The 15565-nt window shown below is 37.1% G+C and overlaps 2 protein-coding genes across 3 annotated transcripts in view; both read right to left on the reverse strand.

Moving 5' to 3' along the window:
* Positions 1-15565, reverse strand: part of COX6B (Cytochrome c oxidase subunit 6B) — a 526203-nt gene that overhangs the window by 82342 nt on the left and 428296 nt on the right. The window lies entirely within an intron of this gene.
* Positions 1-15565, reverse strand: part of LOC136849311 (reticulon-4-interacting protein 1 homolog, mitochondrial-like) — a 96510-nt gene that overhangs the window by 72602 nt on the left and 8343 nt on the right. For both annotated transcript variants that reach the window (XM_067122656.1, XM_067122655.1), the window contains exon 2: positions 7142-7229. In XM_067122656.1, the coding sequence (XP_066978757.1) occupies positions 7142-7187 (46 nt within the window). In that variant the 5' untranslated portion in view covers positions 7188-7229. The remainder of the gene's footprint in view (positions 1-7141; positions 7230-15565) is intronic.

A 15565-nucleotide genomic window follows, 5' to 3' on the forward strand; every position in this document is an offset into this window, starting at 1 on the left:
AAGAATCGAGAGAATGAAAGGCCACTTTACAAGCTAACCAAAGTCTGACTTTCCACAAATATGCAACGAGAGGAAAAGAGTTTCTCTCTCTCTCTCTCTCTCTCTCTCTCTCTCTCTCTCTCTCTCTCTCTCTCTCTCTCATTACGGGAAGAATCGAGAGAATGAAAGAAGCCCACTTTATAAGCAAACCAACGTCTGACTTTCCACAAATATGCACCGAGGGAAATAACTCTCTCTCTCTCTCTCTCTCTCTCTCTCTCTCTCTCTCTCTCTCTCTCTCATTACGGAAAGAATCGTGAAAATGAAAGAGGCTCAATGCCTTTTTATCTCATACTTGATTATACTTTCAACGTTATACCGCAAAAAGCTAAAAACGTAATGAAACTCACTATTTAGGATTTTTCTCGTCATTCTCGATCCTTTTGTGTCCGGAGATGAAAAAACTAAACGAACAGGATTCTTTTTTTGTTCGGAGATAAAAAAAAAAAAGAAGCTAGACGAACACAAAAGAGTAAAAGAAAGTCATTATAAAATCTGGTACGTGGAGTATACAGCAAGTTTCTCTCGTCCATTCTGAATGGGTTTGTAACTTAGCATGGACGGGACTTTTCCTAAAGAGGATTTCGCTGACGAAACGATGTGGTATCACAGCATCGGTATTTTAGCCCTCTTTAATGTGCCAGTGAGAGAGAGAGAGAGAGAGAGAGAGAGAGAGAGAGAGAGAGAGAGAGAGAGAGAGAAAGAGAGAGAGAAAGGAGAGAGAAATAAGTAGCAGGGGTTGCAGCTAGGGGCCGTATTCGGGCTTCAAAGTTCTTGGTCTTCATATGTAGAATTTTTAAAAGTTTTCTCTACTGAATTCTTCGTATCTCTCTGAGTCTACCTACCTGTCTTCACCCTACTACTACTTCCCTATCTACTGCTTTTCTAACCGACTGTTCCTCATCCAGTCCTACCACATGTCCAAGCCATGTCAATCTTTGAGATCTCAAGTCTCTATTCCAGCATCTTGATACAACTTCTCTCCATTAATTCCTCAATTGCAATACGAACTGCCCACAGTATTCCAGCCCTGAATCTTAACGTTCTGTGGGCACACCTTTTCAAAATACCCTCCACTTTCCTTGTCAGTGTCCATACTTCAGCTGCTTTGAATGCCAAAGGCCTTACATACCCATCGCAAGTTAAAACAAAATGCTGAAAGTTGCCCTGGGCATAAATCTTTATGCTCGGCATCTCTAATTCATAAGGTAGGATGCCCCTAACGAAAGCAATTTTTTTATTAAAAACTTTTATTAGACTTTCCTCCATGGCGTGATGTACACGAAAACTTCGCAAGCTCGGCAAGAGATACGCCTCAAGTCTCAGAACTATCGGATAAGAGGCTCAAAATTACGTCTGAAGTTTCTATTGAACGACGAAAAGAGGAATATATTATATAAATATTTTTAAGTAGGTTTTTGGTTTTCTGTAAAAGAAAACTATTGAGATAGCTTTTTGTCTGTCCGTAGGCACTTTTTTTAACCGCCCTCAGATCTTAAAAACTACTGAGGCTAGAGGGCTGCAAATTGGTATGGTAATCATCCACTCTCCAGTCATCAAACATGCCAAATTGCAGCCCTCTAGCCTCAGTAGTTTTTTTTATTTTATTTAAGGTTAAAGTTAGCCATGATTGTGCGTCTAGCAGCGTTATAGGTGCCAACAACATAGGCCACCACCGGGCTGTGGTTGAAAGTTTCATGGGTCGCGGCTGAGAGTTTCATGGGCTCCATATACCTCTCTCTCTATCTCCCTCTAAGAGAAATTATTATTTTTAAGACCTCTGCCTTTGAAATTCATCTGTTCTTTCATTCCGCTTCGAAAGATTGTTCCTCTGCCTGCCTCGTAATACTCTGCCTCTATCAAGATTTGACTGATTGATTGAATATAGAATTTAGGCCAAAGGCCAAACACTGAGACCTATGAGGTCGCTCACTGCTGAAATGGAAATTGACAGTAAAAGGTTTGAAAGGTATAACAGAGGGTGGAAAGTCAGGGGGAAGAAAGAGAATATGAATGGAGGTACAGCAAAAGGAATAGAAGGGATTGCAGCTAGGGGCCGAAGGGACGCTGCAAAGAACCCAAAGTAATGCCTACAGTGCACTACGTGAGGTGCACTGACGGCACTACGCCCCTACGGGGTACATAACGGTTAATATGACATTGAAACGGGAACCTTTCCAGAAATTTAAAAAGATGTCTATCAGAAAGTCTTACCAGGTATTCATGGGGTTAAATTATGTTAAATTATGTTTTATTACACAGGTAAGATATGGATTTCTTTCGATAATTGTGTAGCAGCTTTATAAACGTAAGGCAGGGAATTACAAAGCAAAAAACCACAAGTTCATTCAAAATTACAAGTATCCTTACTTTCAATAAATGATGTACCTTAACTCTTGTGGGAAACAGGCATTGTGTGTGATTAATCGTTCAATTTTTTCTTGGCCAAGTTAAAATTCTAGGCCACAGTGACCTCAATCTCAAATAATACCTTCCTTTTCCATGTCAAAACTAAACTTCAGACCTTGTAAGGAACGTAACTCACGATCTTCAAACATTCAATTTGTGCAGCCTTGCACGAGCAAACCTCATACAAATTTCAAAGGCTTTTTTATCTAAGAGACTTCATCAAAATCATAAAACTCGTTGTAAACGTAATAAACGCCCCCCAAAAAACCTTTCATTTACCCACATTCCATCGTAACGAACCTCCCCATTGCGGAAGGTGAGTATAGTGTGACTATGGACTCTCAGAAACGATATTGCTTCTCGGCACGCAAATGCTGTAAGCTCGCGTACCTAAGGGGAACCGTGACGTCATCGTGGCGTCATAGTATTCCTTCTCTCACAAGTTATGAAATGAAGTCTGGATTTAGCCAATCAGAAGAGGTTCACAGATGATGAGGAGTGTGATTATTCGAAAAACAAATAAGGAACAGTTTTACTGATATGAAGTCTGATAATATCTTAAAATTGATACAATATGATATCTTAAAATTGATACAATATGATTCTTGTTATACTTTGAAATAAAGAATGAGACAAAATCCACCTTTGTTCAGTCAACAATATGACATCTTACTTCAGCAACAGAGAGAGAGAGAGAGAGAGAGAGAGAGAGAGAGAGAGAGAGAGAGAGAGAGAGAGAGAGAATGATATGTATCCCATTTCATTGCAGATACAATTGTCATCTCGAAAGAGACAATAAAAGAAACACTGCAGTCTTAGGAAATAAAACAGATCCTCCTCCTCCTCCTCCTCCTCCCCCTCCTCCTTCTTCTTCTTCTTCTTCTTCTTCTTCTTCTTCTTCTTCTTCTTCTTCTTCTTCTTCTTAATAAAATAACATGAAGTTTTGTTAGCTCGCAAAACTTCATGTCCATTTTATTTCCCAAGAAGACGAAGGAGGAGGAGGAGGAGGAGGAGGAGGAGGAGGTATGAAGGCTGTGCCATAAACGTCTCGAGTTGATTTATGTCCTTCACCTGTTATGGTCAAGAGGCTAAGGGCCCAGTACCGAAGGATATCTCTTCCTTGCTTGCTTGCAGAGGAGATAGGAGAGTCCTTCACGAAAGTGATCTCCTTAATAGCGAGACCTTCATGGAAGTGACCTTCATAATAGTGACCATGAAAGTGAACGTCATATTTGTGACCTTCATAATAACCCTTCACAAAGGTGACCTTTATAAAAGTGTCCTTCATAAAGGTGAGCTTCATAGTAGTGACCTTCGTGAGTCACTTTTATAAAAATGATCTTCATAAAGGTGACCTTCACAAAAGTGACCTTCATAAAAGCGACCTTCACTTAAGTGGCCTTCATATTAGTGACCTTCATAAAAGTGATCTTCATAAAGGTGACCTTCACAAAGGCAACCTTCATAAAAGTGACCTTCATAACAGAGACCTTCATAATAATGCCCTTCATAAAGGTTACCTTCATAAAAGTGACTTTCACAAAATGACCTTCATAAAATGACCTTCGTAGGAGTGATCTTCACAAAATGACCTTCAAAGAAGTGACCTTCGCCATTCTGGACTAACGTCACTGAGTTCGTTCTCAGCAGAGAAAGGAGAAATATAAAATTTAAATTTCTGAATGTAAGCTTGACGCAATACTTGCGAAACAGCCTTTACTTTTACAACAGCTTTTAAAAGAAAATACAAACTAACTATACAATAAAAAGTCCTCTCAGCTTATGAAAACATTCCAAGGAAAATATTCTACGGAAAATTCGATCATTTTCTGCGGTTCTAAACTTCATAAAAGTACAAAATGCGCCGAAGTTTCTTCGGCGCAATCGAGTTTTCTGTACAGCCGCTACAGCGCATAATCAAGGCCACCGAAAATGGTTCTACCTTTCGGTGCTCTCGGTATCAAATGCTGTATGAGCCGCGGCCCATGACACTTTAACCAAGGCCCGGTTGTGGGCTATCCTATATCGTTGTCTGAAGCACGATTGCAGCTAAATTTAACCTTAAATAAAATAAAAACTATCGGGGCTAGAGGGCTGCAATTTGGTATGTTTGATGATTGGAGGGTGGATGACCAACATACCAATTTGCAGCCCTCTAGCCTCAGTAGTTTTTTAAGATCTGAGGGCGGGCAGAAAAATGGCGGGCAGAAAAAGTGCGGACGGACAGACAAAGCCAGCACAATAGTTTTCTTTTACAGAAAACTAAAAACTACCCAGTAGGTTGTGCAAATGTTATGAAAATATAAAAAAAATAAAAATTTAAATCTTACATCATATGAGAATAAACAGCTGCATAAACTTACTCTCTAAGAAACAAATTTCACCCGGTGACCGAATTCCTATTAGAGGATTCATTTCCGGAGCTCCCTTTTCGAGTCGGTCCTCAAGCACTGGCAAACTTCCCGTCAATTTGGATGCAAATGAAAACGTCTTTGAGATCTGCTTTGAAGCACGACTCCGGCAGGAGAGAATACCTTGCAGGCACGGTCACGATCGTCTGGGCTTGGAAATGACGAGGGAGAAAAATTACACACGCACGCATCTTTGATTACCACATTTCCTTGCTACTGAATCACCAAGCATTGCCGTGTAGCTGAATTTGTATGAAAATATACGCTGCACATATTCTTTACCTATGTTATTATACATACGTACATACATACATAGACACATATGCATATACTGTATAAACGTATATACATACATACAATATATTATATAATTTTTTCTCCAGAAGTGGGGTCGATAAAACTGTGTGCTTGCAACTCAGACGCCACGAGTTCAATCCTTGCTTGAGAGCTTGGGTTCAGGTATCTCATTTAAAATTTTATTACAGCATATATATATATATATATATATATATATATATATATATATATATATATATATATATTCTATATATATATATATATATATATAATATATATATATATATTCATATATAACTATATAAGAATTCTATCTAACATTGGTAATTCAGTTACAAAACTGACACAATCGTATGTTAACCACATATATAATTCATACTTCCCTTAACTTTTTATATATATATCTCCATCTAACATCCTGTAATTCTCGATATATATATATAATATATATATATATATATATATATATATATATATATATATATATATATATATATATATATATATATATATATATATATATATATATATATATATATATATATATATTAATTCGTGATTTCGATTTCGAAATTCACACACTTATAGGGTAAAAGTTGATTCTGAAGTAATCTTACGGCAACTTACTATAACTTAGCTTTACATAAAAAAATGTGAATTATATTCTTCCTATAATAATAATAATAACAACAAAATAATAATAATAATAATAATAATAATAATAATAATAATAATAATAATAATAATAATAATAATAATAAATCAACTGCCTCCTTCAGTGTTTCATTTTAGTTTCTCAGCCTATTACTGCTGCTTAAAATTTTACCTTTACACGCATTAAAAAAAAAAATTAACTACATTGCTTCCTTTCCCCCTAAACGAACCTTCCCAAACATGAAGGGGGAAAAACGCCCCTGTTGAGAGTTGTCCCGAAAGCCTGACTCATCTCTTGCAGTGTCTCCCCTACGACAAATCATTTCAGTGTAGTAGGACAGAACTTTTTTTTTATGAACCCTTTAAAAAAAATGACAAGGCGACAGACTGTCCCCTTGGGGAACGCCAGCGGAATCGGCGCTTTGTCCCCGTCGAGAGATTTTTTTGTCTTTATGTTTCTTGTCTGTCAGGAGGGGAGAAATATTAAGGGTACGTAGAGTGGGGGGCGGTGTATGAAGAGGAGGTATAAATACCTGCAATCTGGGTAATTAAATTCAGGTTTCAATCACAACACGATATCTCATTAAAAACAGACCATTTGTATACGATATTTTCGTTTACAAGCTTATTGAGGAAATCTACTTCAAATTGCCTAATTTGCCATTACTGCAGTATTGATACCCTTTAATTAAAGCTTCCAGGATCTTTCAGGGTAAGTATCATGTCTTGGGAAATATATCTCGAGTTGTCACTTTTCCTTATTCCATGACATTAACTGTGATAGATTATATATTTGTCCAGCCTTCAAAAACCTGGCTTCTGTTGTGAACTTTAAGCAAAGAAAGAGCATCACGTTAAGTTATACATCAATTTGTATCCTTATTCTGCTCGTGTTATAATATCTCGATATCTGAACTGTCTGTCGATTCAATAAAACACACACACAAACATATATATATATATATATATATATATATATATATATATATATATATATATATACACACACACACATATATATACACTGTATACACCCACATGTGTGTGTATATATATATATATATATATATATATATATATATATATATATATATATATATATATATATATATATATATATGTATGTATGTATGAATGGAGAGAGAGAGAGAGAGAGAGAGAGAGAGAGAGAGAGAGAGAGAGAGAGAGAGAGAGAGAGAGAGAGAGAAACTGAACTGCCAAATATTTTCAAGGACAGATACTCACACTTTGCTGGGACAAAACCAACATTCTCTTATTAAAAAGAAACATTTAAATTATAAGAAATGAAATGGCCAATAAATTTTACTAACCTCTCATGACAGTTCCACTAAAACCGCTTCCGCCTGAACGCTGCATATCTTAGCTGACGTCACAGAATGCCCAGTTTAGCTCGAAGAGCTGGAAAGAAAATGCGAGAAAACTTTAAATATAGCCACATTTTTATGCAATGGATTGAACTGAATTGAATGTAGAATTTAGGCCAGAGGCCAAGCACTGGGACCTATGAGGTCATTCAGCGCTGAAACGGAAATTGACAGTAGAAGGTTTGAAAGGCGTAACAGAAGGAAAACCTCAAAGCAGTTGCACTATGAATCGGTTGTTAGGAGAGGGTAGAAAGTAAGATAGAAGAAAGAGAATATGAAAGGAGGTACAGCAAAAGGAGCGAAAGGGGTTGCAGCTAGGGGCCGAATGCACGCTGCAAAGAACCTTAAGTAATGCCTACAGTGCACCGCATGGGGTGCACTGACGGCACTAATCCCCCTACGGGTTTTTATGCAATGGATTAATATACTGTAAATAAAAAAAAGGACAGAATCTCCATTAGTTGCCAAGAGTATCAAAAAATGCTGATACATAATATTTTGCCACTATAATATTATAAAAAAAAAAGAAAAAACAAAGCAGCACAAATTACCTACTAAAGACAGCGACTTACGATCTACGACAGAAACTGGTATTCATGACTGACCTACTAAACAAAATTGTAAGTACAAACACAAAACAGGGTATAAAATATCAATCATTTTCCCGCCAGGCGGTCAATGAATTTCTGTCACAACAATACTGATAATAGTGTGTGTGTATGTGTCTATGTATATATATATATATATATATATATATATATATATATATATATATATATATATATATATATATATATATATATATATATATATTATATATATATATATATATATATATTATATAACTCACTATCCACTATCCACAACAACGTAACGGCATGAAGCAAAACACTAAATATATATAGTTACTTTTCATTTGAATATATTTCTGAAGAAGGTATGACCCCATACCAATTTGCAGCCCTCTAGCCTCAGTAGTTTTTAAGATCTGAGGGCGGACAGAAAAAAGCGCGGACGGACAGACAAAGCCGTCTCCATAGTTTTCTTTTACAGAAAACTAAAACATGAATGAGAGATTTCGTAGTATTTGCTGGAGCTATGACAAGTTTATCCCATCTAGTTACACTATTCTGCCTTTTTCTTTATTTATGAAAGTTTAGTCTGATGATCTGGGACTGGAAAATCCCCCTTTTTTATTATTGGTAGTGGAACTGGCACTAAAGTCTAGTGGAATTAAATAAAAATAAAAAACATAGACATTGAATTCTCTGATCAAATTAAAAGGTAGTAGTAGCAATAAGCGCGGTGATAGTCAATGATAATTAATTTTCGGAACAGTCCATAAAAATATATAAAAATAACAGTAAAGATTAAAAATACAATTTGTTTTTCACATAAAAGTCAAGTGCTATTGTAAGCTTACGGGCATACTTTAACGTATATTGTTCTTTCCAAATCACGTTTTCTGCTCAGAGCAGAAGCATCTATTAAAACAATTAAGGAATAATAGCCACGTCTTCACTCATTTTCATTTTCTAATCGCGATCTTTTTTTTATGACTTTCGTGCAATTAAACTTTATTTAATAATTTAACTTATTCTTTCATACATCAAAGGTTTCATTGCTAGAACGTTGTCAATACCAAAACGTTAAACATGAAGAGTTTAGCAAACGTTCCGAAAAGTTCCGACCCATTTTTGGCAGCGTTCGTAATCCCCCGCCCCTCCCCTAAAACCCTCCTCCCCTACCCTCCCTCCACCCCTTCCTTTCCGCCCCTCCTCCTACTACACCGCTCCTTCCCTCTCCTCCTACTCCATCCCTCCCTCTCCTCCTCCTACTCCACCCCTCCTCCTCCTCTTCCCCCTCCTCCTACTACACCCCTCCCTCTCCTCCTACTCCACCCCTCCCTTTCCTCTTCCCCCTCCACCCCTCCTCCTCCTCTTCCCCCTTCCTACCCCTCCTCCTCCCTCCCCTGCTCCTATTCCATCCCTCCCTCTCCTCCTCCTACTCCCCCTCCCCTCCTCTTCCCCCCCTCCTCCCTCCTACTCCACCCCTCCCTCCCCTCCTACTCCACCCCTCACTCTCCTCCTCCTACCCCCTCCCTCTCCTCCTCCTACTCCACTCCTCCCTCTCCTCCTCCTCCTCCTCTTTCCCCTCCTCATACTCCACTCCTCCTCCTCCTCTTCGCCCTCCTCCTACTCCACCCCTCCCTCACCTCCTCCTACTCCACCCCTCCCTTTCCTCTTCCCCTCCTACTCCACCCCTCCCTCTCCTCTTCCTCCTACTCCACCCCCTCCTCCCCTCTCCTCCTCCTCCTCCACCCCTCCCTTTCTCTTCCCTCTCTCCTTCCACCCACCCTCCTCTCCTCTTCCTCCACCTCCTCCTCCTAACTCTCCTCTCTCCACCCACTCTCTCTCCTCCTCCACCCCTTCTCTCCCCTCCTCCACCCCTTCTCTCTCCTCCTCCACCCAATCCATCCTTTCCTCCACCCCTCCCCCTCCTCTTCTTCCTCTTTGTTGGAGAACAACCTTCGTAGCTTTACGAGCCTTTTAAAATATGACAGCCAACAGAGTGGCACTCTGGGAGTGCCAGAATCTGTGTTCGGTCTCCGCTGATGGATTCTGTCTTATCTGTCCCCATGGGATGGACCCAGCTGGGGACAGAACGTACCATAAAAAAGAAAAAAGATCTAAATATGTGAGGCTGGGTATGAATAATCATAAGCCCGAATTGAAAATGTAAATTGCTAGATAAAAAAAAGGAATTCAGTCGCTTTCAATTAACCCTTAAGTTAATATTCATCTTGTGCAAAATGACTTTGAATCTGCAATTCTCTTTCTGGACAAAGGGTCGCTGGAGTTTGGGTACATGGTCAGTGGTTCAAAAGTCAGTAATTGCAGATAACTTCGGCAATGGAAATTCATCTTCTGTGCTTCCAACAAAAACAGAAAAAACTTAAAAGAACCCTTCAAATAAGCTGGATTCATAAGTGGCGTAGATTATCTAATAAATCCTCCTTCCTTAAAATTACACACCAAAAGGTAATTTGATTTTAATGAATGGACTGAACATAATACAAAGACTTTCATTCTAGCCGAAAAGGATATCTGGATATCTGGAAACGAGAAAGATTTTCATCAATTCAATGATTCTATGGTACAACCAGGTAACCAACTTACAACATATCATAAGATTTTCTGTTGTATTCCACACAGGAGAATGAAAAGTGATTTTGGTTACAATATACCCAACAGTTTCGTCCTCCAATGGGCCTCTTCTTTCCTTAATAAATGCTCCCAGAAGAGTTCCACTGGAGAATGAATCTGTTGGGAATATTCTAACAAAAAGCCTTTCAATCTCCTACGTGGAATACAACTGAATAACATATCTTCGTGTCTAAGAAGTTTATCAGTACTATATCATAAGATCTTACAACTTCGTTGCCAAGATACAACTTCCAAAATTTGTATTTTCAACAGTGTCTACATACACCACTGAAATACGCAAAACTCCTTAATATTCCTTTTCAGTGATGGCTAAGCTCGCATAAACATAACCCAATCATTACATTGAAACCATTTTTAAACGACAATCATAAATTTAAACAGATACAGCGCATTACACTCTAAAACAAGTAAAAAAATGCACCGAAGTTTTTTCGGCTCAATCGACTTTTCTGTACAGCCGCTACAGCATACAATCAAGGCCACCGAAAATAGATCTAGCTTTCGGTGGTCTCGGTATAATGCTGTATGAGCCACAACCCATAAAACTCTCAGCCGGCCTTGGTGGCCTGTGCTGTTGCGTTGCCAGACGCACGATCATGGATAACTTTCTTACATAAAATAAAAACTACTAAGGCTAGAGGGCTGCAATTTGGTGTGTTTGATGACTGGAGGGTGGATGATCAACATACCAACTTGCAGCCCTCTAGACTCAGTAGTTTTCAAGTCCTGAGGGCGGACCGAAAAAGTGCGGACAGAAAGAAGTGCGGACGGACAGACAAAGCCGGCACAATAATTTTCTTTTTTACAGAAAACTAAAAATGAAAACGAAAACCACGATTTAAAATATAAAACTCACAGCTAAGAGAAATACGAGAAGTAATTTTCACCCCATCAATAAAATACAATATTGATGAAATATACACGAACAACATTTCCAATGAATAGTTTATTTATTCAGCAAATTTATTTCACTGTAATAAATCAAATCCGAGCCCTAATTCACGCTGAAAGATTGTTTTCTATCACCCTTGCCCTTGGAATCAATCTGTATGCAAATTGAAAATGTTTCTTCGGCATCGAAGGGATTAACGTTCTGGCTACGTTCTGCGCTAGAAAATAAGTTGTTCTACAATGACATTCCAAGGTTACGAAGACATGAAGGCTTTCGTCGGAAAATATTGCTGTTAAAAATATATATATATATATATATATAGTATATATATATATATATATATATATATATATTTATATATATATATATATATATATTTATATATATATAGTTCAGTAATATATATGTATATATATATTATATATAATATATATATGTATATATATGTATATATATATATATAGATATATATATATATATATATATATATATATATATATATATATATATATATATATATATATATAATATTAAATACATTACTGAACTACTTCAGTCTCAAAACGAGCATTCTGGGAAATGTACCTCTGAGGAGAGAGAGAGAGAGAGAGAGAGAGAGAGAGAGAGAGAGAGAGAGAGAGAGAGAGAGAGAGAGAAAATGTCGACCCTAATACCTTCCAGTTCAACCAAATACCAATGTTTATAAGGAATGAAACACATTACTATTGATTTTACAATATTAATCGTAACATTTCCTCCATACTGTACATTTTATACGAACCATAAAAAGTGACCTGAATTGAATTGAATATAGAATTCAGGCCAAAGAAGTACAGTAAAAGGAACGAAAAGGGTTGCATCTAAAGGCCAAAGGGACGCTGCAAAGAACCTTAAGTAATGCCTACAGTGCACGGCGCGAGGTGCGCTGACGGTACTTCCCCCCTACGGGATAAAAAGCGATTTGGAAACAGCGTCCAATCAGTCAACCCAGCGGAGATGAAAGTCACAACAGGAACGACAAGAGAGTAATCATAGCCCGTGATTTTGGCTTCAAAACAACCAGCTGACGTTTTCCAGCAAAAACAAATCTCTGTCGCGTTCGACGTCGACCTTTGCAAAATAAGGAAGAGCTTTTGATGCCAAATGCGGAAGAGATATGTTTTTTTTTTTTTATTTCGACCTCGGATGAAAATATTTCCTGGAATGTCAGATGTTTGTGAGTGATTACAGAAACGGGTAAGGGTTTGATACTCTATAGAGAGAGAGAGAGAGAGAGAGAGAGAGAGAGAGAGAGAGAGAAATGTTTGTTTGTTTGACAAACTCGTTTGTCATTCAAAAAGATCTGACACTCCCAGAAACATTTTCAAATATTTGTTATATATATACAATATATATATATTATATATATATATATAATATATATGTATGTATGTATGTATGTGTATATATATATATATATATATACACACATATATATATATATATATATATATATATATATATATATGTATATGTGTATATATATATATATATATATATATATATATATATATATATATATATATATATATATATATATATATTTATATATATATATATATATATATATATATATATATATATTATAATGAAAATATTTCTGGGAGTGTCAGATGTTTTGAGTGACAATATAAGCGAGTATGTCACAAACAGACATTTGTATTACTCTCTCATATTCTTGGGACCTTTACTTTATATGTTGTTGCATATTAAAACGAGAGAGAGAGAGAGAGAGAGAGAGAGAGAGAGAGAGAGAGAGAGAGAGAGAGAGAGAGAGAGAGGGAAGGAGGTACTCAAACTACTACAACAAAGCCAGGCCTCGACAAATCCCATCATAATTTTCCAGAGGCTGCGTCCTCTATCTCTACGACACGGGAGCAAGAGCGTAAGGGCATGAGGATTTTAAAGGGCACCAGGATTTTACGGCCGGATGCCCCTTCCGGCGGACTTCCCACGCCGTTTATCAGGGATTTTGGACCGAGACCAGAAAAAGTTGGTGTGGGAACGTGTTTCACAGAAATATATTTCTGACTCACCGCGGGACCGAACCCCGGTCTTTCGAGTGAGATTCCAGGGCATTAGCAAATCGGGCACAAAGGTCATGCAAGGAGTCTTTCGAGTGGGAGTCCAGGGCATCAGCAATTTGTGCCCGAATTGCTAATGACCTGGACTCTTCACTCGAAAGACCGATGTTCAATCCCGTGGTGAGTCAGAAATTGTTAATTGTTTTATATATTTATATATATATATATATATATATATATATATATATATATATATATATATATATATATATATATATATATATATATATATATATATATGTATATATTAAAGTATATATATACATTTATATATATATATATACTCTGTATATATACATATATATATTACAGTATATACATATACATTTATATATATTTATATATATATATATATATATTATATATATATATATATATATATATATATATATATATATATATATATATATATATATATATATATATATATATATATATATATATGACACTACAAATGAATAAAAGATATTGAGATAGTTTTTATATTACAGACAATAGGATAAAAAAATTCATTAATACAATACAAGTGTAAACACAACAGAAATATCACGACAGCAATCAGAAATAGACACTACAGTAGAACGTCTTTCAAGGGACAAACTGAAGAGGTGAACGAAGCATTCCCTCATTTCTAAAATAACATGCTGAGGAATGACAAAGGTGGCATTTAATAATTCTTATTGAGGAAAACCACAGAACAAGTAAAAAATGCGCCGAAGTTTCTTCGGCGCAATCGAGTTTTCTGTACAGCCGCTACAACGTATAATCAAGGCCACCGAAAATAGATCTATCTTCGGTGGTCTCGGTATAATGCTATATGAGCCGCGGCCAATGAAACTTTAACTACGGCACGGTAGTGGCCTATCCTATATCGTTGCCAGAGCACAATTATGTCTAATTTTAACCTTAAATAAAATTAAAACTACTGAGGCTAGAGGGCTGCAATTTAGTATGTTTGATGATTGGAAGGTGGATGATCAACATACCAATTTGCAGCCCTCTAGCCTCAGTAGTTTTGAAGATCTGAGGGCGGACAGAAAAAGTGCGGACGGACAAAGCCGGCACAATAGTTTTTTTACAGAAAACTAAAAACAGTTATGAACCAGGAAGATGGTAATTTGCATTACCACAATTATTGAACATAACCATCTTAATAAATTCATTAATAAATGGAAAAAGGCACAATTCTAAAAAAATCTCCACCATTTCTCGAACATACCTACAGTAATTCCCCTTCCAAAACATGTAACTAATAAATACTATAAATTTCATATAATATACATCATAAATACCCCATACTGCATAATTCCTTAATTCTAAACTTCTTCAAGTGAACTGAATATAGAATTTTTGGCCAAAGGCCAAGCACTGGGACCTATGAGGTCATTCAGCACTGAAGCGGAAATTGGCAGTGAAAGGTTTGAAAGGTGGAACAGGAGGAAAACCTCAAAGCAGTTGTGCTATGAAATAACTGTTAGGGGAGGATGGAAGTAAGATGGAGGAAATAATATGAAAGGAGGCACAGTAAAAGGAATGAAAGGGGTTGCAGCTGGAGGCCGAAGGGACGCTGCAATAAACATTAAACAAAGCCTACAGTGCACCGCTAGAGGTGCACTAACGGTGCTACTCCCCTACGGATGGAAAAATTATTATTCCCTGTCATTCATACCTTCGAATCCCGTATCCCAACCATACATACCATATTATTCTACCATTGTAGCCAAGGCCAAGAGAGACAAGGCCTACCCAAATGGGTGGAGTCAACTCCCACCTGGGGTAACTATGTAGGCGATGACGTATCTCAGAGGTACCTGCTCATTACGGCAATTCACCTGCTGACGCAATAAGGAGGCAGACAAAGCTCCGCCTGCATGGGGGATTTGGGGGAAAGTGAGCAGACCTTCTCTTTCTCTTGGCCTTGATTGTAACAATTTCTTCTCCTTTCTCTTCCATGACGAAAATAAGTTAAAGCGATCCTAAAAACTTTTTAACAATTTAGAAAAGAAATGAAATCTGCAGAGGGAAACAAAATATAGAAAACGACTAATATCCGCGAAGGAAAATCTTTATGGATCACCAGAAAATTACTGAAATACTTTAAGAGGGGAAAAGGACAAGCGAAAAGGGG

The sequence above is a fragment of the Macrobrachium rosenbergii genome, chromosome 20, assembly GCF_040412425.1.
Source record: "Macrobrachium rosenbergii isolate ZJJX-2024 chromosome 20, ASM4041242v1, whole genome shotgun sequence".
In the NCBI taxonomy this organism is placed as follows: Eukaryota; Metazoa; Arthropoda; class Malacostraca; order Decapoda; family Palaemonidae; genus Macrobrachium; species Macrobrachium rosenbergii.